Source organism: Berghia stephanieae, chromosome 2 (genome assembly GCF_034508935.2).
Source record: "Berghia stephanieae isolate SIO BIC M18660-M18661 chromosome 2, UCSD_Bste_1.3, whole genome shotgun sequence".
NCBI classification, from domain to species: Eukaryota; Metazoa; Mollusca; class Gastropoda; order Nudibranchia; family Aeolidiidae; genus Berghia; species Berghia stephanieae.
In genome coordinates this window covers 49,375,309-49,402,145 of record NC_088361.1, presented here as the reverse complement: position 1 = coordinate 49,402,145, position 26,837 = coordinate 49,375,309, and the positions used below count along the sequence as shown (strand labels likewise).

Here is a 26,837-nt window from a genome sequence, read left to right as displayed (position 1 = left end):
CTGTATAACAATCGAAGTCGGCATATCGAAATTGTGAGACTTGTTTCTCACGTATCAGTGAGTAATATGGTAATAATCATCACGAATCTATCACAGTATATTATAAAATACTACAATTGTTCAATTCTGTATTACTCCGCAAACTATAATAATTCCAAGAAGCAAGAAGGGTAACTCTTAGTGATTTGTAAGAAAAAATGTCTGCTTCCATGTCTTTACCAAGATTATCAATGTTACGCAAAGTATATCAACATGGCCGTAAACATTCCCTTTGCATATCAAAGGGATTGGGTGGGATGAGATTGGCATCAACTGAAGTAAGTTGTTTTTTCCACATTTTTAATGAATAGCCCTCAATTCAACTCTGAACTCCTCGGACCTCGTCAGCCTCAACACACTCCAACACCGAAGTGGCAATTCGGACCCGAGTCTGAATTGCTTCCCGTGGCAAATCGGACTCCTGCCACACTGCGCCTGCACAATCACAGGAAGTGTCGGAAGTGGAAACTGGGGCGAAAGTGAAGCTTGGTAGGGTTGGGGGGGGGGAAGCTGCTCGTTCTCAGTTGTCAGTGTCAGTTGTCAGTCGGTAGGAGGGCGAGTGCGCGAGCAAGTCACGTTTTAGAACTCCCGAAGGTGACTGCCTTCAAAAGCGGTGATCTATTATTCCCCTTTGTCTTACTTTTTCTTGAGTACTTTTTAATTGTAATTCTAGAACTTTTTGCTATCCAATTTCTCCATTTTTACTGGCGCTGACATGACCTAAATGTGTTGCAAGCTCCTTAAAAAACAAAACATAGATCTAAATAATCGTGGTCTTTGGGAGATTACAATTGTAGTCGCAATTGTTAACGTTAACAATCAATTTGCCCTCGCATAGAAAAAGGAGTGTCTTTGTGTAATGATTGGAAGATTTATTTGATTTGCCATGAGCGTGTTGCAAAAGATACATGAATGACATATCTCTACATTATATAATTTGCCATTGGCGGCCGCGAAAAAGTGCCATGTGACTTTGGGCATTGGGCGTTTTATTTAAAAGGCAGTATAGGTCGGGCTTTGACAAAAGGCAGTGTCTTAATTCTTTTTTAATTAAAAAAATATGCTGTTTTATTTCTAAAAATAAAAATAGAGGCGATTCTTGGCAGCAAGCCATGCAATAGAGCCCCGCCACTGGGGTAGGGGCAGAGTACTGTCCAATACTAATATTATTAGATAATACTGGACTAGGTACCTAAATAAAATAAACACTGGTTGAATACGGACAGAAAATGATCAACTGGTAATGGGATTGGTGGGGGGGGGGGGGGGGGTAACCCACAAACGACCAAGGCGCTGGACGCAGGGGAGAACATGGTGATACGAGATCAAAGAGAAAAAGCCGCCGGCTCTTGGGTTGTGGAAATGATTGTTGGGGGTGTGTGTTTGTGTGTGTGTGATTATTCTGTTTTTAATGAATTAGAGATACTCATGAGTGTGTGTGTGTTCAGGAAGACCAATACGGTTTCTATAGCTGCAAACGGAATAGTAACTGAGAGTTTCACTAATGATACTAATGATAAGTTCATCATTCGGGTGCATTGCATTGCAGTATTCCGAATCGAAGAGCCATGGAGTTATTCAGACTCGACCCTGGTTAGCTACGGAGGAGTTCTATTCAGTTTAGACTCAAGTCCGAATAGCCACGGGAAGCAATTCAGACTCTGGTCCGAATTGCCACAGGAAGCAATTCAGACCCGGGTCCGAATAGCCTTTTCCCTCCAACACTGTCACTGAGGACTCTGACACTCAGACACTGGTTTCGACCTCAAAGGTTATAACAGTAATGTCCGTTTAACGAGTTATACCATGTACATTTGAGTCAAATCATGAGCTATCTCCTCAAATCTGAATGGATTTGTTTATAAAAACGTCTCCTCCTAAACTATGTCATCGTCTTTTATTTACATTGAAGGCTGCTGCTATTTGGACTCGAGTTTGAATAGTCTCCCGTGGCTATTCGGATTCAAATGCCAATGCGCATGTGCAATCAACCGATCATTCGGACAGTCTGAATAGTCCCCCGTGGCAGTAGCTATTGTTTTTGCTTGTTTGTTTGTTGTTTTATGTGTGTGTATTTTAAAAAAAAAAATTTAATTATTGACAATTAAAAAAAAAAGATTAATGCAAATCAAAATTACGATTGTAGTATCTATCAACAGGTAGTCTAAACCCGCTTTATTTTACTAGAAAGACAAAGTCATGGATCAATTGGAAGTCCAGATAGAAACAAAAAGAAAAAAGTTAAAACTCTTCAAAAGTCAGTCAAAGTAACCGAGGTATAAATGGAAAGCTTTTCTAACAACATAACACAATGTCCAAGTAAAATCAGAACAAAAATAATTATTTTAAAATGACATATTCTGATAGTGTGAGACAAGCGACAATCCTTCTACAGTCCAAAGTAGGGATATGAACTGGGTCAATGTGATATGGGTAAAACAGAAATTCTTCTGAGCTCTTTTTGTGCGGCTATGTCTATGTGGTCTTGTGGTATGACATTCGTTTTCGGATTTGCACATTTTATTGGTGTGAAATAAGGTGTAAAAGAGAGCTGATTGGCAATTAAAAATAATCATTTGGTGCGCATGAATACAAATCCAATGTTTTTATTTTTTGAGTCAAATTGTCATTCAAGCAGATGGAGAAAAATATAAATTGTGGTGAATAGAAGTACTACTTTCATACCATTTGGTCACAAAATAACTAATATATCTTTCTTGGAGGGGGGCATAAACGTATTCATCCATTTCTTTGTATATATTAAACTTGTATTTTTATTGTGCAACAACACATACTCGCAAACTCGTAGTGTTATTGGGCATGATAATAATAATTCGTTTGATAAATACAAAGAAATAAAAGAATCATATATTCTTTCATCTAGTTTTTGCACTTAATTTCCATTTCTAAATATGATTTGTCATCAGGAGCCTAACGAAGTGGCAATTTGGACTCGAGTCTGAATAGTCTCCCATGGCTATTCAGACTTAAAATCAAATTATGTGCATGCACAAACAAAGAGGGGGGGGGGGGGGGGGGTAATGCAGCAGAGGGTGGAATTGATAATGAAATACGTAGAAGAAAAGTTCAGAAGAAAATCTGTTTTGCCCATTTCGCACTGACCAGCTCATACCCCTACTTTGGACTGTAAAAGGATTGTTGCCCGTCTAGCACGCTCTGAATATGTATTTTACTTATTTGTTTATTTATCTGTTTTTGTCCTGATTTTGTTTGGACAGCGTGTTATGTTGTAAAAAAAAAATTCCTTTAGATCTAAGTTACTTTGACTAACTTTTTTTTCTTTCCAGGAGTTTTAACTATGAGTTTGTCTTTTTCGTGAAGTAAAGCGGTTTTGACTACTTGATAGTTACTATAACTATAATCGTTATTTTGATTTGCATCGATTTAATATAATTATCATTAATTAAAATAAAATGAATAAAAAATCAAACAAAACCTATACTGCCATGGGAGACTATTCTGACCAAATTGTTTTGTTTTTAACAGTTTTATTTATTTTTGTTTTGTTTTGCTTTTATTAAATTGGCTACTTGTTGGTTTAAAATTAAAGTTTAAGGTAGTCTCTGAGTAAGCAAAGCAAAAATTGAAAACATTTAGTTATTATTGCCTTTTGAGTGTGAGTTTGTTTTTTGTTTTTTTCAGTTTTTCTTTTTGGTTGTAGCTTTTATTGAAAAATTATGAAAATGGGCATTGAGGAGAAAGCTTTAGTAATAATAAAAAGACATTAAAAGATATTGCCATCAATGCCTCTAATGTTGATTGATTGATTTAATGTGAAATATGTAGAAATACGCAGTAAAGTCATGGTTGCTTAAAATTTCAGAGCAAGGGACTTGTGTTGGGTGTTTATGAACCACAAGAAGAGGGTGGCAGTTTTATTTTGACTCCAACGGCTAAAACATTTGATGAAACTACTGGAGAGAAGTTGACCTCTCAGCTGAAGATGTAAGTGCTAATTATAGTTGTGACTCATTGCCTCGCTATTGCATTTATTTATGTGGGGGTAAACGTACTAACTTACTTAATTAGTTACTTACTAACTTACTTACCACCCCACTGTTCTTAAGCAGCACATGGAATTTAGTCCTTGGAAAAAGATCTTTACTCACACTCTCTCACCATACTCATGTGTAAAATTGAATACCTGTCCTATGATTTTATTAGCTCTTTACAATGTCATCTCTTGTCCAACATGTTATGTGTTACTATTTCTTTGGGCCCCTTGCAAAGCAGTTTTAGCACTTAGAGTGGATGATGGCGACTCTAACCTGGAGTTTACTTCACTGACTTGATCTTTTTCTGATGTAATACCAGACTGAGGCAGTGGGTCACGCTAATTGTAAAAGTAGATTTACACAGGATATGCTCTAGTTTTTAAAAAATAATAAACATTTTCGATAAGGTAAAGATTCTGGTCTCTAAGAGTCTGTGAATTACTTCCCTTTCAGAGGTATAGTCTTTGCTTTGTACTCGAAAAGTACCAAGTTCGAATACCTTTTGCACTGTGTGGCCTTGAGCAAGTCACCTCGCCCTAGCTCAGTTGGCGGCGGTGCACTGCGACTGATGTCTAGCTTATTCCAGTCTTCCCTTGGAATAGACCCTAAAGACAAATTTCCCCCTTTGGGTTGAATAAAGGGAATTTTATTTATTTTGTTTAATTATTAATTACTTCTAACTTCTTCAAAACCAGCAACAACAACCGTTAGAACAAATTATTGTCACTTGTGTACATTGTATTTTTTAAAAATCAAGTCTGGGCACAATGTATTGTACACTATTACTTCATTATATTCTATCATTATCATTGTTATTATTGATTTTGTTGTTGCTTTTTTCTAGAGTAATTTTTAAACGAGGATGAATACAATTTTTAATTATTTGAATTCTTCTTGAAAATTTTGTTAACAGTGCTGGTCGCAAACTGAAGTGTGGAAAAAGTCGTGTGTTTTATGGTCTTGATAATGCTTTTACATCTGTTGCTGTGGCCAATTTAGGGAAGCAAGATGCTGGATTCGATACGGCTGAACAGTTGGACCAAGCAAAGGAAAATATACGAACGGCTGTCGCAGGTATAGTCCATAACAATAATAAATGACATTTGTGTAACACCTTTCCCTGATTACAACAGGCTTTAGGCTCTAGTCCATGTTGATTAAAGGTGCATTTTTTGAGAAAGTATAAGCATGTTTGAAGTGATTCTTATCTGATGAGACAAGATTGTTGATTGATGGCTGAGCTATAAGGTTTCTTGTTTTCTAAGAAAGCCAAGCAATTTACCTTGGTCATGATTGGATTGCTAACAATACTTGAAAAAACTGGCTGGCCAGTGTCTGTAGACCTGATGAAACACTGATAAGAAAGGCTCTGCGATAGGCACCCCAAGGAATGAGGAAGTGAGGCCGCCCCAAGGAGACTTGGAGACATACCATAGAGAGAGACCTAAAACAGAGAGGTCTGTCCCACGAGATGGCCCCAAGAATAGCTCCTGACAGGACCAGGTGGAGATCCCTTGCATCGCCTCAAGTGCCAGCAGGCCCGAAGAGGATGGAGTGAGTGAGTGAGTGTCTGTAGGAACATGTTATGCCATGTTGATTCAAGTGTGAATGATTACCTAGGTAGTTATAAACATGGCCAATCCATCTCCATCGTCTTGATGGGCACTGCAGGGTAATTGCAATAGGGGAAGACAACTGGAAACTTGGAGAAGATTGGTGGAAAGAGAGATTGATGACATCCTTGGTGGTTGGACCTGGGGTGAGGTCCGGAAGCTGAAGAAGACAGTAGTCACTGGCACTCCTTACTGTCGACCTTATGTGTTTATGAAATACCAGAGAGTAGTAAGTAAGTATGTAAAGTAAGGTAGTTATAAATTCTATAAGAGTGCAAGTATGACAACCTGCTGTGCGGCTATGTGGTATGATACTCGCCTCAGGATTGGATTTGGTTATATTTTTTATGAAATGGAAATTTGGTTCCATATGGTTTTCTAAATGCAGCATTGGGATGGTGAATTGAGTATGGTGGAGGAAAAAAAAATTTACACCCTTCTACTCGGCATCATAAATTTGCCCTCACCTAGACATTCTATGAAGGAGCATAGAAAATCCATAAAGCAAAAGTCTGATGCCAACAGGAATCACCCACATTGTCCAAAGTAAAGAAATTGGGGTTAAAAATCTTGCGCTCTGGGTTATAGTGCAATCCTTAATCACCCAGTCACCTCACCAAACCATTGGAGTTTAAAAATTACAACTTTGTTGATTGTGATGGAATGGATTTCAACTTTTTAAAATAGTTGAGCAGTATGTTTTAATTTAGTATAGATAGTATAGTAATGTGAATGTAAGGAGTATGCAGAGAAGTTTCCTTATGTGGGTTTGAGTGTACGGGTACTGAGTGTGTGTGGGCATGTTAGTGTGTATGATAGTTTATGTAGTGATTGTTAAGCATCATAGAGCAGTTGTCAGTGGATTAATGTGCGCTATATCAACATTTTATATTATTATTATTATTATTATTATTATTATTATTATTATTATTATTATTATTATTATTATTATTATTATTATTATTAAGGCCTAATTTTGATATTACACAGGTTTAGCTTACTTTGAACTGTTGTACTTTTCCCTTGACGTTCAAGGAAACCTAGGCAGTTATACAGTCTTGGATTATTCTTCAGACAAACACCAAAAATCATTCACCGTTTCAACTTTTTCTATATCCACAAATTTAGGAAGTCTCATGCAGCTCAGAGAATATGGAGAATCGGAGGTGTCTGTCGATCCTTGTGGAGATGCTGAAGGTTAGTCTGACTGTTTGCTGCTTTTTTGGAAATGGCTGATTGGTCGCAATATTTTAAAAAATTATTAATTGTTATTGTTGAATTTTGTTTTGAATGCAGTGCCCCTCTTCTTTTATTGTTTGTTTAATTCTAAAAACAAATAAATAAATAAAGTTTCCTTTATTCATCCCATAGAGAAAATTTGTCTCTAGGGTCTATTCCAAGGGATGACTGGAATAATCCAGGTGTCAGCCGCAGTGCAGTGCCACAAATTTAGCTAGGGCAAGGTGACTTGCTCAAGGCCACACAGGGCAGCAGTGGGTGATCGAACTCTGTACCTTTTGGGTAAGAGGCAAAGACTGTACCGCTGAGCCATGCTGCCCCCTTAGTGCATTTGTGGGGGTTTTTTTTGTTATGTTTTTTATTTTTAAGGGGTTTTTTTTTCCTTCTAAACGGTGGGTTGTCTAATCCAAACTAATTCAGTCATCATAATTTTACCATCTTGAAAATTGTAATCATCGGTAATGAACTTATTTATGAAAAATTGCAAGTTAAAAAGTAGATTAATTTTGTCCAACATTCTCATTCATAACTAAGTTTATTTTTGAATTGGTTAATGAACATTCATAAATGAATGTGAGATATCAATTATGTATAAAGTTTATCATCTCAACACGATTATCTGTTGTCAGCTGCCGCAGAGGGAGGCAGTCTTTCATTGTACTACTATGATGAACTTCGAGCAGAAAAAAGCCGGAAACCGAAGGTTGATATCACCTGTTTTTCCCAAGACAGCAAAGAGTAATGGAGTTGTTGTTGGTGTTGTTGTTATCATCATCATCATCATTATTGTTATTATTATTATTATTATTATTATTGATTCTTCTTCTTCTTCTTTTTCTTCTTCTTCTACTTCTTATTCTTCTTCTTCTTCTTCTTCTTCTTCTTCTTCTTCTTCTTCTTCTTCTTCTTCTTCTTCTTCTTCTTCTTCTTCTTCTTATTATTATTATTATTATTATTATTATTATTATTATTATTATTATTATTATTATTATTATTATTATTATTATTTTGTTGTTTTTGCTTGAAATAAAGCATATTGTATCACAATTTGTTATATTAAATTAATTGACTTATTAAAAAGTAAAAAGATTTTCTGAATTAATGCTGCTCATAATTTTTACAAGGATTTTAGATTTTTTTTCAATTTTGGAAAAAAAAATAAGAATAAAAATTAGTAATTTATTTTCTTATTTATCTAATTTAATTTGTGGCTGACTATAGGATTATTCTTTAAATGATTATATGAAAGCACATAACTACTATCTCAAAAGGCTGATATATGATTATTTCAGTTATTGTTATCATGTCCAATAACACAACGAGCTTGCAAAAAATATAAAGAGTTTAATAAATTCAAAGAAACGAAAGAATACGTTTATTCTCACCCCTCCAAGTAAGATGATTGGATTATTAAATATTTTGTAACCAATTGGTATGGTATTAGTACTTCTATTCACCATAATTTATATCATTCTCCTTCTGTTTGAATGAAAATTTGACCCACCAAAACTAAAAACGTTGGATTTGTATTCATGCGCACCAAAGGTTATTTTTAATTACCAATCAGCTGTCTTTTACACCATATTGCACAACAATTAAATGTGTGAAAATATTCTGCAATCATTGAATAAAATTTTTATTCACCCGTTCAAAGCATTATTCAACGATTACGTATTTACTAAGAATTGATAAAGTTTTCCAATAAGAGGGGTGGAATAATACTTGTTTCGCTTTTCTTTTCTTTTTCTTTTAGGATGTTATTTATTTAATTAAGTATATTTATCACTTCACTGCTATCTGCAGTTGCTATAATCCATTTTTTTTCTTTTTTTGTTTTTTTTTTTTACAATTTTTTGCTTCTTGTGAAGGTTGAGTGATTGGACCAAAGGGATAACTCTAGCTGAAAGTCAAAATTTTGCTCGTTTTCTCAAAGATTCCCCGTCCAATCATATGACTCCATCCAAGTTTGGTGAACATGTCCAGAATGCACTGGCATCCCTTCCCAACTGTCAAGTCACTGTCAGGTAATGTTGTAAAATATTTGCGGCTTTGTGATCTTAAAGGTGTGAAACAGCCTGTGACATGAAGATCCCTAGCTATGAGTCCCACTGTGGACAGCATAACGTTGAGAACTTTGAGAACTTGGTCCATATTCAGGTGTAAAATAAATACCTAGCTCAAGGGGGGCAGCAGGGCTCAGCGGTATGGTCTGCTTCGTACCCAAAAAGTACTGAGTTTGATCACCCGCTGCTGCACTATGTGGCTTTGAGCAAGTCACCTCACCCCGATTCAATATGCAGCGCTGCACTGTAGCTGATGCCTGAGTTATTCCAGTCTTCCCTTAGAATAGACCCTAAAGACAAATTTCCCCTATGGGATGAATAAAGAGAATTTTATTTTCTTTAACAGTGATGTTTCTGTCAAAAAAAGAAATGAAATAGTACCTTGCGGGCATCATGTCTTGTTATACATGTTAGGTATTACTGTTTGCCTGAGACCCTTCGTAGAGTGTTTTGAGTATGTTTAATGGATATTTTGCTCTATAAAAAGTTCATGTGTATTTGTTGCATTTTTTGTTTCGTTGTTTTGTTTTTTTTGGTCTGTTTTTTGGGAGTTTTTGGGGGTTTTTTGTTCTTATTTTAATAGTCTTCCACTGTCTGGATGTGTTGCTATTCAAAGGCGAACCAGACTGTATTTTTAAATCTAAATCATTCATTGAGAAAATATAATTTCATGCAAACAGAAATTCTTCACTGTTCAGTATTTTGTCAGTATTAAGTCATTGCATTACCATGTCACTTGCCTCATAAAACTTCTCTCTCTTTTCTTTCAGACACAAATCCTGGGCAGAGTCTATGAAGATGATGTCATTTTTGTCCGTAGCCAAAGGATCTGCTGAACCACCTGTGTTTTTGGAAATAGATTATAAAGGAGGAAAGGAAAATGATGCACCCATAGCACTAGTCGGGAAAGGAGTCACTTTTGATAGGTAAATGTAGTATTTCACAGATATAACAAATTTAAAGTCCTTCACAGTCATTCAGCCGCATGAAGCCATTGGAGTGATCCATGTTCTTGCTGGGTTAAACCAGACCTGCCTAGGACTACAAATAATTAATAGAAATGCGAATTTTTAGCTCCAGCTACAGAGCTGTATAGGTCTTTTTGACTCAATAAATCACGTTAAGAAGGAAAGTCTAGCTTCTTAGAACCTATTCAGGATATTGGATCATTCTTTGACCATGCTGAGAGCAAATTGTTTATTTCTAAAGCTGTTTAAAGTGAAATTTTTTTCTTTTCCTTTGGAAACTACGAATCTTTGAAATTTCAAGTAGGCAGCTCTGGTTAAACATAAAGTAAAAGTTGCTTGTTGTCCTTTGGATACAACACCAGTTTCTGACAGATCTAACAAATCCACACAGCTCCCCAACCACTGCTAAGTGGACAAAGAGGCCTAGAACAAATATCTCAATCACACTTATAAGGACCAATACCAGTTCCCATGCTTGTGAAGTGAGTGTTATACCAACTGATCAATTGGGACTCTACTATCCTTTATGGTCAGGACCAATTAACTGATTTTCGTTTAAAGGAAAATGCAAGGAATATATAAAGCAAATAATTTGCGAACCGTTGAAATTGTTGTTACACTGTTATTATTATTATTATTATTATTATTATTATTATTATTATTATTATTATTATTATTATTATTATTATTATTATTATTATTATTATTATTATTATTATTATTATTATTATTTATTATTTATTATTTACTATAATCATCATCATTATATATACGAAACTCATTGCCTCAATGTAGCATGACGTGGGTTGAACCAGATGCAAATAATAAACATTAGTGTGGTTCAGTGGTATGGTCTTTGCTTCATACCCGAAAGGTAGCAAGTTCAACTGTCTGCGGCGCTGTGTGACCTTAAGCAAGTCACCTCACCCTAGTTGACCCTTTGCAGCGCTGCACTGTGGCTGATGCCTGGGTCATTCCAGTCTTTCCTTGCATTAGGCCCTTATGACAAATTTCCCCTTGGGGATGAATAAAGAGAATTTCTTTTTTTTAAATATAAAGTTTAACTGATGAGAAAAAAGGAAATATTGAGTTTTTTACATCGTTATTTAACGCTAGAAGGAATGAAATTGACATCACTCAGCTCTTTGTTATTGATTATAGCCAGCCATTTTTATGAATAGTTCTCACCAAATTCTATCAATCAGACTATAAACGTTCAAGGTTACACATAGTTTTGTGTGTTGATACGTTATACCAGGCTGGCAAATGTTATGAGCTTTTTGGCAAAACGTATAACATCAATAGCCATCCTCCACAATAAAACATACTTAGACATATTTATAATATTTTTCGGTAAACATCCAATTTTCTGTAGTTGGATCATCATGCCTGTCTTGGGACAGTAAGGTCACATATTTTCGTCTGAAATGACATTCAAAAAGTGCCTTAAAACACACCTGATGAATTCTTCTTTGTCTTAATAATGTTATGAATGGAACTGTGTGTATGTAAATAGTCCATAATGTCTGAAAAGTGTAATTGTTATATGTAGGATGTATGATATCCCCTCCTGTCAATGTGTGCCTAAAGCTGCAGCAACGCGGGATTGGCGCTATATAAATATATTATATTATTATTATTATATTATTATATCTAATCTCCCATTATGTCTCATCCTACCAATGGTGTTCCAGTGGAGGCATTTCCCTCAAGCCTGGCAGCGACATGGACAAAATGAGGGCTGACATGGGTGGAGCTGCTTGTGTGGTGGGAGCTATCCAAGGAGCTGTCAAACTGGCACTTCCTATCAACATCAAGGGTGAGAAAACAGTTGTTTTTTGTTTTTTTTTTGTGATGTGGCGTGTTGCATATTGTCTGTGAAATGTCTTATCAAAAACATGAATCGATGTGCTGATCCTGTCAACATTGTAGTATATAATGCGTACCAAGCAAGCTAGTAAATTTGCTAAAAGCACTTTACAGTTGAAGGCTGGTTTTCCAAATCTCGTTAAATAGATTTTTCTACTTTTTGAGATTTTCCATCCATGAGATAGATTGAAATGTAAACTTTATTTTAAGCATGAAATGACATAGATTGTTTTAATTTGAAGTTTAAATATGATAAAATGATAGACCGGATGAGACATTTTAGGGGAAATAATCCTCAATATCTCACAATGGGAAAACAGAGTAAGGGAGTTTTGGAAAACCACTCTTAAATTGGTCCCCAGCAAACAGCAACACTTAACATATAAGACGAGTAACATGTAAGACGAGACATAACATCTGAAAGGCACTATAACTTTTTGTTGTTGTTGTAGTTGTTGTTGCTGATGAATGGAACAGCAATGCTTATTTATTAGATAATTAAGTTACACACGTTCAGACTTTTTCAGAGGTTTTGGGGGTTTTTTTTGGTTTTTTTTTTTTTTTTTGGTGCTGCTCTGTACAAATTACTTACTTATCCATACCAGTGACCAGCTGTGCTCTAGCCCTTCAGTCTTATGCCATGACGTAGAAGTTATACGTCTTTTGTAGTTGTTTCAAGTGACTATACAGTGTGTTACTGATGTGCTCTGTACAACAAACTTGTAATCATGACCCATCTTCAACATTTGTTTGGGTTTGATTGTTTTTTTCTTTATTCTAATTTTCAAGACAATTGGAATTTGGAGTGGATTTGTTACTGTTACATCATACGCTCGTTAATGTAAATTTTGCTGCTCGAAGCTTGAAGAAATAAATAAACAAAGTGAAATTGAATGTAAGCTTCAATTTAATATACGAAAATATATAAAATGGATGTTTGGGGTTTCCCTTTATCAACAAAACAGGATGAATGATACACTACAGACGATTGAGATAATCTGGTAGTGATGTTGTTAAAATGAATAAACAAAAACATTGATGGGCAGGAAATAGTATACTCCTTTGTATCTATTGTTCTATTTTAATTCGTGCTTCATTACAAAGGAGCATACTATTTCCTGCTCATCAATGTTTTTGTTTATTCATCTTAACAACGCCCATACCACAATATCTCATTCGTCTGTAGTGTTTCATTCATCCTATTTTGTGAATAAAGGGGAAACCCGAAATGTCCAATTTATCTAATTTCGTAGATTAAATTGAAGCTTACATTCAATTTCACATTGTTATTTACATCATATGCTCGAGAATAGAGAGATCAGTGATCATACAACTCTTTTACAACAGTTTTACTCGACAGGTTTTATCCTTTTTTGTGAGAATATGCCAAGTAATTCAGTCTTAAAGCCTGAAGACGTTGTCACAGTAATGAATTCTGGGTGGGGTTCTTGACCTCCCGTACTGGGCAGGGAGGCACTTACTATGTCTTCTATCCCCTTATATCTGTTTTCCAACATATTTGGCTTTGCCCTGTCCTGACCCTGCCAGAATTCTTGCTGGGAGAGGAAATAGTCATGCATAGTTATTGTTTTGGGATATGATTTTTTTTTTTTTCCTTGTAAAACAAACCTCGGTTATGTATTATTATATTGGTTATTTTGAATGTATAGTGTAAGTATTTGAGTCTATTCCTCTTTGTTGGATCTTTTGCTTGTGTCTGGATGAGACTTATAGGTGATCTCAAAAGTAAGTATATTGATGGGATGCTCTTGGATACATCTACATCTGATCCCTATTTGTTTCCAGTTCCCATTTGTCTTGTGTGTGTCATGGCCGAATGGTTAAGTTGTCTGCCTTAGAAGGCTTGTCGGAATCGATGCTGTGAGTTCTTACTTTTTTATGTGTGCTTTTATTGTAATTCTAGAATTTGACTATCCCATTTTCTTCCTTTTTACTGGCGCTGAATGGCCTAATTGTTTTAAGTGCCTTAAAAACAAAACAAACAGTAATTAATTATTTTACAGTAAACATCCTTTTTTAAAAATTTTACTTGACAGGATTTATCCCTTTGTGTGAGAACATGCCGAGTAGTACAGCCTTAAAGCCTGGTGATGTTGTCACAGCCATGAATGGAAAAACCATACAGGTATATCAGAAAAGTGGATGGATGAATGTCAGTGTCTATAGAGCATACTTCTTCTTCTTCTTCGTTCCTCTGATGGACATCTATGGCTGCAGTCCGATATCTGCTATGAAGTCTGTGGTACGCTTTAGGTCCTCAGCCTCACCATAGATATAGAGCATACAATCCACTGAAATGTGCTCAAAGTGCTCTATAAGGAGTCTCAAGCCCAAAGTACTCCTTAAACATGTAGTACAAGACATAATGAGCTAAACTTGCTCAAAACACTTCACAAGGGGTCCCTAGCCAACTACAACATTAAATTTGTAGTGACGAGACATGACACCTGGAAAGCGATGTAAGATTTTTTTTTCAACAGAGACTATGTTGTTACCAGCCAAGAACTCATTTTACACCTGAGTACCGTGAGAGAATTTGAGTAAAGAGCTTTTTCAAAGACTTAATTTTTAAAAACCCACAGCAGGACTCGAACTAAGGACTAGCAAGTCCTCAAGCCAAATGTCATCAACTAGACCACAAAGCAGCACAGAAATGTCGCACATCAATTATTGTTGAGTAGACGGAAATCAGGATTCATACAAGTTTTAAAATCTCATGATGACAGGAAAAATCAAGGATAAAAGATCAAATGAAAAGCAATAGATAATAATCGAATAGAAGCTCCGATATAATTCTGAACGACAAATGATGTGGATGTTTCGGGCTTCCCACTGTCAAAAATAAACAACACATTAATAGAGATACTAAAGATAAATGAGAGTTGAAGGCAAATATAAATAAAACAATGTTTGGTTTATTCACTTTAACAACGCCCTTCTCTCATCTCTCATTCGTCTTTAGTTGAGTCACATGTATTAAAGAATCATGAGTTTTGTTTTGATCTGGTGCCTGTTGTTTTTTCCTCTTGATCTCCAGGTGGACAATACTGATGCTGAGGGTCGACTTATTTTGGCTGATGCATTATGTTATGCTGAAACTTTCAACCCAACATTCATTGTAGACTTAGCAACACTTACAGGTGACTATTTTGGAGAGACAAGTAAAGTTATAACAGTAAAATTGTTCATGGAAACCTATGAACAGATTTAACTCTTTCAGCACTGAGACTTTATTCACATTTCCGTCACAAAATGACTGACACCTGATTGAGGCAGCATGAGAATGACAAGCTAAGACAAAACGACATTCGAATTTGGCGCAAAATCTCAATGGGCATGATCTATATTACATTTCCATGTGCTCGAGGTCATTCTGCCCTAACCAACAAAAGGACAGTATCTCTCAAAAAATCATAAAATCACTTTTTTTACTAAATCGAATCTCTGGGACATAGGGAAGCTTACAAAGTTGTCAAAATGATCATAACTCAAATATTTTTGAAATTAGAGGCAATCAAAAATTTGCTTGAAACAGTATCCTATTTCAACCCCATCTAACCAACAAAAGGACAGTATCTCCGACGGCCGTATTCCGCCCCGTAAATATTGACGGTGTCCGTGAGCATGCGGTGGCGTCAACGAGTGGCGTGACGAAGATGCCGCCGTATGGCGAGCAATACATTGCGAAACTGTTGGTGACGATTTGATTGGTTGACGCATAAGTCGCCAATGCCAATGACGTCATCCGTAACATGACATAATAGAGGAGCACTGTAACTTTCTATCACGTTGTTGTTTACATGAGAGAGAGAGAGAGAGAGAGAAACAGACTGGCATACAGAGAGAGAAACAGAGAGAGAGAGAGAGAAACACACACACACACACACACACACAGAGAGAGAGAGAGAGTCAGTAACAAACAGAGAGCGAGAGAGATGGATGCAGAGAGATATATTTTTTAAAATAAATAAATAAATAAGAGAGAGAGAAGAGAGAGAGAGAGAGAGAGAGAGAGCGTTTTAACATGTATTCATTGGGAATGGGAGGGAGGGTGGGGTCTTTTGAGACAATAAACAATGTGAGTGAACCATTGTCTACTATATAAGAAGTCACTGGAGTGAACCCAAAGAAAAAGGGGAGGAGAATTTAGTAGCTGACAATTGACCACAAGGGGTTGTGATAACGAGTGGCAGGTCCTATATAACTCGACGTTGCAACTCAAAGAAGAAGATTCAATGATATGATTTCATGTAAGTCATTACAAATTAAGCCCCACCCGCTCCTCTTCAAGCTGTCATCTGACTCAAAATGGAAACAATGTAACACATGATTTGACCAGTCCCATTTTTTAAATTGCAATCTCATTGGTCAATATGTTTCCCATCATTTATTGACTTTGACTTCTTTTGAAACGAAGGGCTTTCTAATACTATCCCTACCTATTCTTTGCTCCACCCCTCCCTCCTTTTCCCCGTTTGTTTATCTACCTGTCTCGCTCGCTCTCTTTGTCTCCCTCGTGTTTCTTTCACACATACAACCACACACATAAACACACACACACACACACACACAGACACACGCACACACATATTTATATCTTTATTCTATTTAGCTCCCGCCCTCTACAATGCTCTCTCTCTCTCTCTTTCTTTCTTTCTTCCCCCCTCCCCACCCCCCGTTCGGGGCGGAGGGTCACATAATTAATAATAATAATAATAATAATAATAATAAATAAATAAATAAATTACCGTGTAAAATGTCAAAAATTAACTCCCTTAGTCTAACCGCATACTCTATATAGAATCGAACGAATGATTTCACATCCGACAGCAGTAGTGACATACAACAACGCGTATGTTTGACCCAGCGACATCTAAGTTTGACCTCGTCCGTTGGATGTTAAAAGTGGAAATTCCTGCTTTTAACAACTGTTTGGATTGCAGTTCTTATATCTTTGACTCAATTATGCGCCCGTGATTAAAGACTAAATTGCTGCAGACACTGAGTTCAAAATCAATCTAATCTATGACAAAAGTTGTAAATATTCATGTATTACTTTCCACCAGATCAACATATCAAGCTAGCTATTTAGTGGCTGATTGGTGGGCAGAGGGGCTTTATAAACAAGTAATAAAAAATGAGAAAAAAAAAACAGAAAGCAAAACCATTACAAAACTTTATACAGCTGGCAATAAAAAACTGATCCCCTTGCTTGTTGGTCGGATGCTCAACCAAACGTCTAACTTAAGTATACTTATTTTTCATTCATTTCAACTAATTAGTGTGTGTGTGTGTGTGTGTGCGTTTGTGTGTGTGTATGGGTGTCTGTGTGACTGTCTGTCCAGGCGTTTTTTGTTTAGTTGTTTTTTGTTTTTTTTTGTATGTCTTTTTCTTTTTCATCGTCTTCATATCTCTCACTTTCCACACATCCTTCTATTTTTTGTCTTAACTTTTGGAGAAGGTAGTACTGACACAATTATTATCTCATCTTAAGAACAACAGTTCAGTCAGCCTACAAACAGCTACACAGTACTGAAACGGCGCTTCTTAAAATCTTTTGTTATATAATGCGGATGCTAACAATATCAATTTATTACGCCTTTAAGATCTTTCAGCTGCCTTTGACACAATTGACCATTACATTTTGTTAAGAAGACTAGAAAATACGTTCGGCGTAAAAGGAATTGCCCTTAAATGGATTACACCATATTTACAGGATCGATGGCAGACTGTCGTGGTGAATGGTATTCAGTCAGAACAAGTTTTACTAAACTTTGGAGTGCGTTCTTGGCCCTGTCCTTTTTTTTCTGTATAAGCACCCCCTTTCTCGTGTGATATCCAGATTCAATCTGAGTTATCATTTTAATGCTGGTGATACGCAAATTTATGATTCAGTACCCCTAAGTAATTTACAATTCTTAATACAACGAATTTCGAGCTGTTTTATGAGATTAAATCTTGAATGTACCATAACAAGTTAAAATTAAATGATAGTAACCGATAGTAAAACTGAGATTTTAATGTGTGGAAGGCAAATAATTCACCTATTACTCTCGGAAATAGCACAACAGAATTTTCAAATAAATCAAAAAACCTTAGCGTCATCATTGGTAAACATCTTTCCATAACAAGCTGCTACGTGAATAACACCATACAATCTATGTACATAGAAATGAATAAAATAAGCAAAATTCGTAATTTAATGTAGCAGAACTTTTAATTAATTCCCTTGTTTTATCTAAATTGTACTATTGTAACTCCCTGTGGGCGAAATTAGCTAAAGACAAAATATTTTTTTTGTTCATCTTATTAGCTCATAATTTAGGCACCTTTTAAATTTAGTAAGAATGATGTCGCCTATTTCATTCAGTATAAATGTACCAACAGATTTCGTTCCATTTCATGCTTTTCGTTTCCTATGACAAGGAAGATATTGATTTTAAAACAAAAAGGTATGTGTGTTGTACGTGTTGGGGGCGGGGGAAGGGGGACATACCCTATTTCCCAGCTATTCTTAGGTTTAATTCACTATCACTCACTCACCCCAATATCGTTGTACAATGACAAAACCCTGATACACAATTAAAGTCTAATTTACAAGATAGCCAAAATCATCAATAAGCGTAAATTAAAGCTATTATGCTTAATAAAAATAGACTCATCTTGAAAAAGGAGTCAGGGTCTAAAAGATTGAGGAATAGTCTAATGTAGTAATATTATATCAGAGTTACGCCTACAAACTTGACGGAGATAATTTATTCATTCCCCTCACGCCAGGTCAACCACACTTAGCCTTGCCTCTCACTCGTCCGTGATGGTGAGTGCTCGCCCTCGCTGACGTAAAACGTTTGTCGATCGAGTTATTCGTAATTTGCTATATTCTTAACTTAGATACTGTTCTTTTGGTGAATACGGACGAGGCATTTTGCGTTGCGGTTAACCAGGGTGAACAGTATGTGAGACGGTCGTATAAGATACTGTCCTTTTGTTGGTTACAGGTAGAGTTATTTGCTTGGCTTTAACCAAGAAAGAACAGTATCTCAAAATATTACGCAACATATTACGTCAATGAAATCGCCGACTAACAGAAAAACGCAATTTATCATTAGCTATTATTTAATGTTAGAAGACTTCCACTATGTAATAAAATTAAAGAGTTATGAATGAAAAAACTAAATGTGTCGATTGCGGCAAAACTGGTTGGATCTGGGTCAGCCCAGATACTGTCCTTTTGTTGGTTAGGGCAGCATTGGTCACATTGGAATATCTGCTCAAAGTGACCCCACATAGTGAAAAGTGTTCACAGTTGTTGAAATATCTAACATCATGATTGGTCATTTTGTTCAACTTGACACATGAATATGCTTACAACTTTCATGAACAAAGCAGCATGTTTACATTTCTGAAGAAATATCCAATCGTTGGACAGCAACAAATCTTGTGATTGATGACTCAGTTGGACGAAAACATGAATAAAGGACCAATTGAATTTTATGGTGAAAGAAATGATACCATTGGTTCAATTTATAGAACTTTTGTAGAAAGTAGGATTGGATTACACTACTAGTTTTGCCTTTCAACACCGGCCGCACTTTGCGGCCATTGGCTAGTTGAACAGATTCTGCTCTGGCAGCACAGTGCAACCAATGGCACTGAAAGACTTAAAGAACAATAAAACAATTTTTCCCTGAGAATAAGTAAGTAAATGAATTTGTTTGGTTTACATTTTTAAAAGAGATTTATTTATCATTAACTTGTATGAGGCAAATTTAAATCTAACGACAAAGCGATAGTTTCCCACCTCTCCTATATAATGTGTTTGGTGTGTTTATTACTCATGAATTCATTAATTGCTCTTTAGGGGCTGTAATGGTGGCCTTAGGTGGTGCTGCAACAGGAGGTTACACCAAGTCACAAGTTCTTTGGGATTTACTGTCTGAGGTAAGACATATGGGGATCCCACTTACAAAGCCTATAAGGCAAAGTTGATTCTATTTTTAGGGCAGGAAAAAAACAAAACAACTCAACCTGGTTGTATGTTGGGTTGAAGCAGATTTCAAAATTTAGATTTAAAATTGAAATTTTTGGTTTAAAAATTATTTAATTTTGTTGTTGTGTAATTTTGTTATTTAGTTTTTCTGTTGTTTTGTGTGTTTTAAAAAAAAATATTTTTTTTTTTTTTTTTTTTGTTTGTTAGTTGTTTTTTTGTTGTTGTTTTTTTTTTTTGGAAGAGGGGGGGGGGGGAGGGGGGGGGGGGGGAGTGGTTGTTTGTTTGGAGATGTTACTGTTTTTTTCTTTAGTTTTTTTAAACTCAATATCCTAATCGCATGGTGACATAATTGGAATAATGGTGTTAGAAACTCTTGCTATGTCAGATTATGCAATTTAAAATTCACCTTCCTAAAAATATTTTTAAAATAAAAAAATTAAAAACTTGAGAATTTATATAGCACAACAACCACTAAGCATGCTCAATGCACTTTACAAAGGGTCCCTAGCCAACAGCAACACTTAGCATTTAGGATAAGATATGACACCTGTTAGGCCATATTACAATTTGTTTCCACACGGGCAAAACTGTTAACGGCTAGGTACTCATTTTACACCTGTGTATAGATATAAAATGTGAGTAAAAGAGCTTTATCCAAGGACTCAACTATGTGCCATTCAGAGCAGGACTCGATAAAGGACCTTCCGATCCAAAGGCGATCCAAGTGTCATACAACTAAACCACATAGCCGCACAAAGAACTGGAAACGAGATGTTTACATACTATCCAATAAGGCACCATAATAAGAGGACCAAATGGTTTTTGGTTCATATTAAAAAATTTTTTGTTTCATTACCATTAACTTTTCATTCATCATCATCATCATTGACTTTTTCACCCTTCTCTGTATATCAGCTTCTTCTTTAATTCTTGTCCATGTTCCCTGTGGCCTTCCCCTTGATCTTCTGCCCTGGGGGTTCCAATCCAATACTTTCTTTGTTATAGTGGAGTCATTCTTTCTAAGTTTGTGTCCAATCCACCTCCATCATCTTCTTCCTATTTCTTCTCCCACTGGTTTCTGCTGTGTTTTTTTCCATACTCCTTCGTTCTTAATTCTATCCATCCATTTTATTCTGAGTAGCTTATGCATGCACCTGTCTTCATCATTACTAATGACAAATTCTGAATTCCAAGTTTTATCTTCAATACTCGGTCATTTTGTTGTTTAGGCTGGAAGTGTGACGGGAGATCGTGTGTGGAGATTGCCTTTATTTAAACACTACACGAAGCAGATCTCGGATGCACCTCTAGCCGATATCAACAACGTTGGGAAAAATCCTCGTTATGGAGGAAGTTGTACCGCAGCTGCCTTTCTTCAGGTGATTCTAAACATTTTAACTATATGTAAATTTCTCACATTGATAGTTAGTGGAAATTTTGGGTTTTTTTTTATTTATGTTCCCTTCTGCATGACTGGATTGTTCCCTTCAAACAAAAAGAGTGAAAGCTGGGTGGGGTTTTAGGAGATGATATTTTTTGTCTTGTAAATCATCTCTCTGTTATATACTGTATTATGATTTGTTTACATATTATATATGATCTGTAAACTTTTGAATATGTTCCTCTTAGTGGGGACCTGTGCTTGTGTCTGGATGAGACTTTTAGGTGATCTCAAACTAGGTACACTGATAGTGCACTCTTGAAATCTACATCTGTTTCTTATTTGAACCAATTCCCCTTTTTCTTACCCTTTCTTCTAGAACTGTTTACTATCCCATTTTCTTCCTTTTTACCGATACTGATATGACTTAAATGTGTCGCAAGCGCCGTAAAACCTTAAAAACAAACAAAGACAAAAACAGTAACCGTGGAAGTGCGAGATAGGTGATTTTTAGAAAGGAAAAAAAAAACAATGTGGATTCTGCAATAGCTTTCGTCATTTGTGTTTAGATCACATGACTATTCCCACCAAATAAAAGTCTTTGTTGGTCACAAGGGGGATCTGGAAGCTCAGTTGGTAGAGCAATCGCCTCGCACACAATGGGACCGAGATCGATCCTGGGTAAAGTCGAGATTTTTTTTTTGATGCTCCTGTCCACCCAGCATCGATTGGGCAGCTGGGTCTGTTAGATCTGGTGGAAAGTACTTTGTGATAGACTAGCATCCTATCAAATGGGTAGCAAGCAATTGCTATTGTCCGTTTCCGGGATAAACTCCGGCTCCATGGGCCGCATGGCTCTAATGGACTACTTTTTAAAAAAAATTTTTTTTAATTTGTTGGTCACAAGGATACGGGAAGGATTGGAATTTATAATGAGCTTTTAAAAATGATTTAACCTCGCATAGCACTTGCATTATTCGAGTCAGACACCCTTGATTTGACGTTTAAAATTGTTTGACAAAATTTAACTTTTTTTTAAAAATTAGTTTTTTAAAATAGTATGTCATTTTCAGTTGATTAAATTTCTATTGCAGAGACTGAATAAATTTTCTCCAATCTTTTTCCTTGTAACAGATTTTTTTTCTTCTTAAAATCCTGGACCAGTTTATCTAATGCCTGTGTTTTCAGTAATAATTATTTTTCAGTTGTAAGATTTTAGGTTACCAATTTCATAATTTTCCTATTGTTTGAATTGGGCTTAAGTTGAGCTTTTATATAGCACAATATCTACTAAACGTGCTTAAAGTGCTTTACAAGGGGTCCCTGCCAACGGCAACACTTAAGATGTGGGACTAGGCATGACGCCTGTTAGGCAACATTACAATTTTTTTTGGACAGAGACAACGCTGTTAACGGCCAGGTACTCATTTTACACCTGAGTATGGTGAGAGAATGTGAGTAAAGAGCCTTTTCCAAGGACTTCAAGTATGCACAGAGCGAGGTTTGAACCCAGAACCTTCCAATCCAAAAACGAGTGTCATACCACTAGACCACATAGCTGCACAATATAATCATTCAGCAATATATGAACACTTCAATGCATTATTATGCATTCAGTTAAAATGTGCTCATTTTTTGTTTGACTTTATATTTTAATGGTGCCGCATAATTAAGGCTGGCTTCGATGCTCAAATTATATTCACATTTTATTAAATAACCTTAGAGATATTAATCAGATTAAAATATAGATGTGTCATGATTTATTTATTATTTGTTCTCACCTCGGTTTTTTTTTTACATATTCTTCTACAACATTGTTTCGTCCCGAGTTCCTGGAATCACCAGGGAGGTTGACTTGAGGTGTCTGGGAGGATTAGTGTTGTGATTTACTTTCCTCAATCAAATGTCATGATTTAGATATTTTTAAAAATTTTACATTAATTATTTTTAAAGATTATTTTTGTTTTTGTTTTTTTTTGCTAGGAATTTGTTACGACAGAGAAATGGATTCATCTGGACATTGCAGGCGTCATGGAGAATAAGAATGATGTGGCCTACATGAGTAGTGGAATGACAGGTATGATGTAAATTGTAATATCGCCTAACAGGCGTCATGTCCCATCCTAAATGTTCTCACCGTACTCAGGTGTAAAATGAGTACCTGAGCGTTAACAGCATTGTCTCTGTCCGAAAAAAAAAGAGTAATATCGCCTAACAGGCGCCGTGTCGCGTCCTACATGTTAAGTGTTGCTGTGGGCCAGGGACCCCTTGTAAAGCGCTTTGAGCACATTTTGTGGATATCGCGCTATATAAAACCTCAATTAAAAAAAAATAATTTTTTAATGTTTGATATGCAGACTAAAAATAACGTTGTCCTTAAGAGCTATGATGTCCATGGAGCTGGAGTTTGTCCCATTTTCTAAAGTGTGAAACAGACAATAGTAATTGCTTGCTACACTTTGGATTGGGTGCTGGTGTATCACAAAGTACTTTCTGCCCAATCTAACCGCCCCAGCTACCAAATCACCGAAGGGAGAACTTTTTTGACGTCAGGGGATAAATCAATTTTCAGAAATTTCGAGTTTAAGAGGTTTTCAAGTCTATTGCAAAGTACTTTCCACCAGATCTAACAAACATCTGTTAGACACAACTACCCAATCACTGCTGAGTGGAGAGGGGGATCAGAAAGAAGATTTCGGTTTCACACAGGATCATTCTCAGTCCCTGTGCATGTGAAGGGAGTGCTCTACCAATTGACCTGTCATGGACCACCACCCCCTTACAAGAATTTAAATATAATGTTTTTACACCTGTTTATTTATAAAGCTTGTGAATTTACTTTTTCTGACATTTTTATCATTATTTGAAATCATCTCAATGTCTACATTGAAGGCGAAAGTTAAGAGAAGCAAGGTGATTTTATCGGGTTTGTAGGAAGAAAATTTCTACTGAAGCGAAGAATGTATCAATAAAGATGAGAGAAGATAGATTGAAATGGTTCGGAAAAGAGACGAGAGAGGGAGTACGTGGGGAAGGAAAGTATTGGACTTACAATTAGCAGGAAAGAGGAAAAAGGGATGCCCAAAAATAACTGTATAAGGTAAAGGACGATATGAAAGAATTGGGCCTGCAAGAAGATGATACTCTGAACTACGATGCATGGAGATGTGGCATTCATTATGGCAACCCTGCAAAATGCGGGATAAGCTAAAAGAAGAAGAAGAAGAAGGAGTAGGAAGAAAATTTCACTCAAGATAGTTAAAGGGAGCGGCGCCAATGTTCCACAAGGAATCAATAGGCTTAAGTAGTTAGAGATCAATTATTGATTTTCAGTTTTACATGCAAAAGGACACTCTTTGAACATCTACTTGTATAAATCTATAATCCCTATTGAAAGGACGCTCTTTGAACATGTTCTAATTGTGTAAATCTATAATTCCTATTGAAAGGACGCTCTTTGAACATGTTCTTCTTGTATAAATCTTTAATCTCTATTGAAAGGACGGTCTTTGAACATTTTCTACCTGTAAAAATCTGTAATCCCCATTGATATGGAAATAATTTGTTTTCCAGGTCGTCCAACAAGAACTTTGATCAAGTTTTTGGAAAATGTCAGCAAGACAAAGCTTTGACTTTGAGGAAAATATTCATGGGTGTTTTTAAAAATAAAGTTTTTATATATTTTCAAATAATACTATGATTAAACTAGACCAAGAAGTGTTCTTTCAAAAAGATCAGATTTTATTAAATTAAGAAATTAAGGTGCACGTACCGTTGTAAGATAAAGATCTGAACAAGTGTGTATGAAAATTGCAAGGCAAAGCAAGAAAGAAAAATATAAGAGAAAAAAAAACATTCCAAAAAATCAGTTTACCTCGACTGGGGATCAAACCTCAGACTTTCTGATTACTGGTCAGACATGCTACCATTAGTCTTAATGGTAGCATGTCTGACCGGTAATCAGAAGGTCTCAGGTTCGATCCCCAATCAAGATAGACTGATTTGTTGGGATGGTGTTTTTTCTTCTATTTTTCTTTCTTGCTTTGTTTGGCACCTTTCATACACACTTGTTCAGATGTTTATCTTTGTATTTTATTGAATGTAACCCTTAACAGACTGATATGATTTTGATTTAACCAGACACAATATATCTTACCTTTTTCATCAAGAGAGCAGTAATAGTGATTGGATTGACATTTTAACGACTCTTTGCTTCGTTGTAGCTTGGGGGCACATTGCTGTTGTTGCTGTCTTGACGAAAACGGTCAGATATCCTGTCAGGTTAGACTAAAAGATTGTAACCTGACCTTAGAGAGAAACGGGTGATTTGCTTTAACCCTAGTCAGGATCTGTTGTTTTTAGATTTTATCTTGCTGTATTTTTGTTATTGTTATGCTTTGATTGGTATTTTATATCACCTTTGGTATTTATATTTAATTATACGAATGAATTAGTTGAGAGACAGAAGAATGAGACAGGCAGAGAAAGAGAGAGAGAGAGAGAGAGAGAGAGAGAGAGAGAGAGAGAGAGAGAGAGAGAGAGAGAGAGAGAGAGAGAGAGAGAGAGAGAGAGAGAGAGTGTGTGTGTGTTTATGTGTTGGGGAGCAGTGAGTATATATGAGAGTTAGTGTGTGTGTGTGTGTGTGTGTGAAAGAGAAAGAGACTGGGGGTATGAGAGTGGGAGATGGAAATATATATATTGATAGCGACCTTTAGTATGTATGATTAGACATGATATACAACTGTTGATGACAAGTTGTTAATAATAAGGTAAAGTAAAAATCATTATATAATAGCACAGATTTCATTGATTTTGTAGTTATTTTGACTTTGTTTTTCCCCATCACGCATCATGACCAAAACCACAGCATACATTATATAAGGCCTCGTCCTATACAGGCCTGTGAAAGGGGTTCCTGACTCCCATAGTGGGAAGGTAGGCACTTACTGTGTCTTCTATCCACTTATATCTGTTTTCTAACTTGCTTTCTGTCTTTGTCTTGGAATGAGATTACTTGATTTTGTCCTGCCCTGGCCGGATACCCTGGCTGAGAAGGAAACAGTCAAATGTATAGTTAGTTTTGGGAGATTATATTTTTTTCCATGTACATTATCTCTTTGTTATGTAATGTATTATGTTTTGTTTACATATTATATATGATTGTATACATTTGAGTGTATTCCACTTAGTAGAGACCTGTGCTTTTGTCTGGATGGACTTTTAGGTTATCTCAAACTAAGTACTAGATAGTGTGCTCTTGGAATCTACATCTGTTTCCTATTTGAACCAGTTCCCCTTTGTCTTAGTTTTTTTGGGTACCTTGATTGTAATTCTAGAACTTTTTACTATCCCATTTTCTTCCTTTTTACTGACGCTGATATGTCTTTAATGTGTTGCAAGTGCCGTAAAACCCTTAAACTATAAAGGCCTCATCCTGTACCTCGTTAGGTAGTCAATGGGGCTTGTTTGTGTAGAGGAGGTGGATAAGTATTCTTAATGTTCGTAATGGACTATTTAACTCTCTCCTTACAAGCCATTTTCAGAGTTCACACCCACCCAACACAAAAATAGAACTTTCTTACTGGAAAAGAAAAGCAACAAGTACATTTTATACATAATATTTTTCAACAAAATGATC

General features: G+C 36.0%; 1 protein-coding gene across 2 annotated transcripts; it reads left to right on the top strand.

Moving 5' to 3' along the window:
• The first annotated feature begins 163 nt into the window (after positions 1–163).
• Positions 164–25,998, top strand: LOC144965077 (cytosol aminopeptidase-like). 2 transcript variants are annotated; one of them, XR_013643968.1, is made up of 15 exons: positions 177–317; positions 3,884–4,005; positions 4,969–5,129; positions 6,797–6,865; positions 7,537–7,645; positions 8,776–8,931; positions 9,741–9,896; positions 11,633–11,757; positions 13,865–13,953; positions 14,866–14,968; positions 19,690–19,769; positions 21,048–21,197; positions 23,183–23,276; positions 24,773–25,067; positions 25,196–25,998. XR_013643968.1 is itself a non-coding variant. In XM_078899991.1 (14 exons), exons 1-14 carry the CDS (start codon positions 198–200, stop codon positions 24,829–24,831), a joined length of 1,593 nt encoding a protein of 530 aa, XP_078756117.1. In that variant the 5' UTR covers positions 164–197; the 3' UTR covers positions 24,832–25,998. The 2 variants fall into 2 exon arrangements, 1 of the variants encoding a protein (XP_078756117.1); XM_078899991.1 differs by having other exon boundaries at positions 164–317; positions 24,773–25,998.
• The last annotated feature ends 839 nt before the right edge of the window (positions 25,999–26,837 follow it).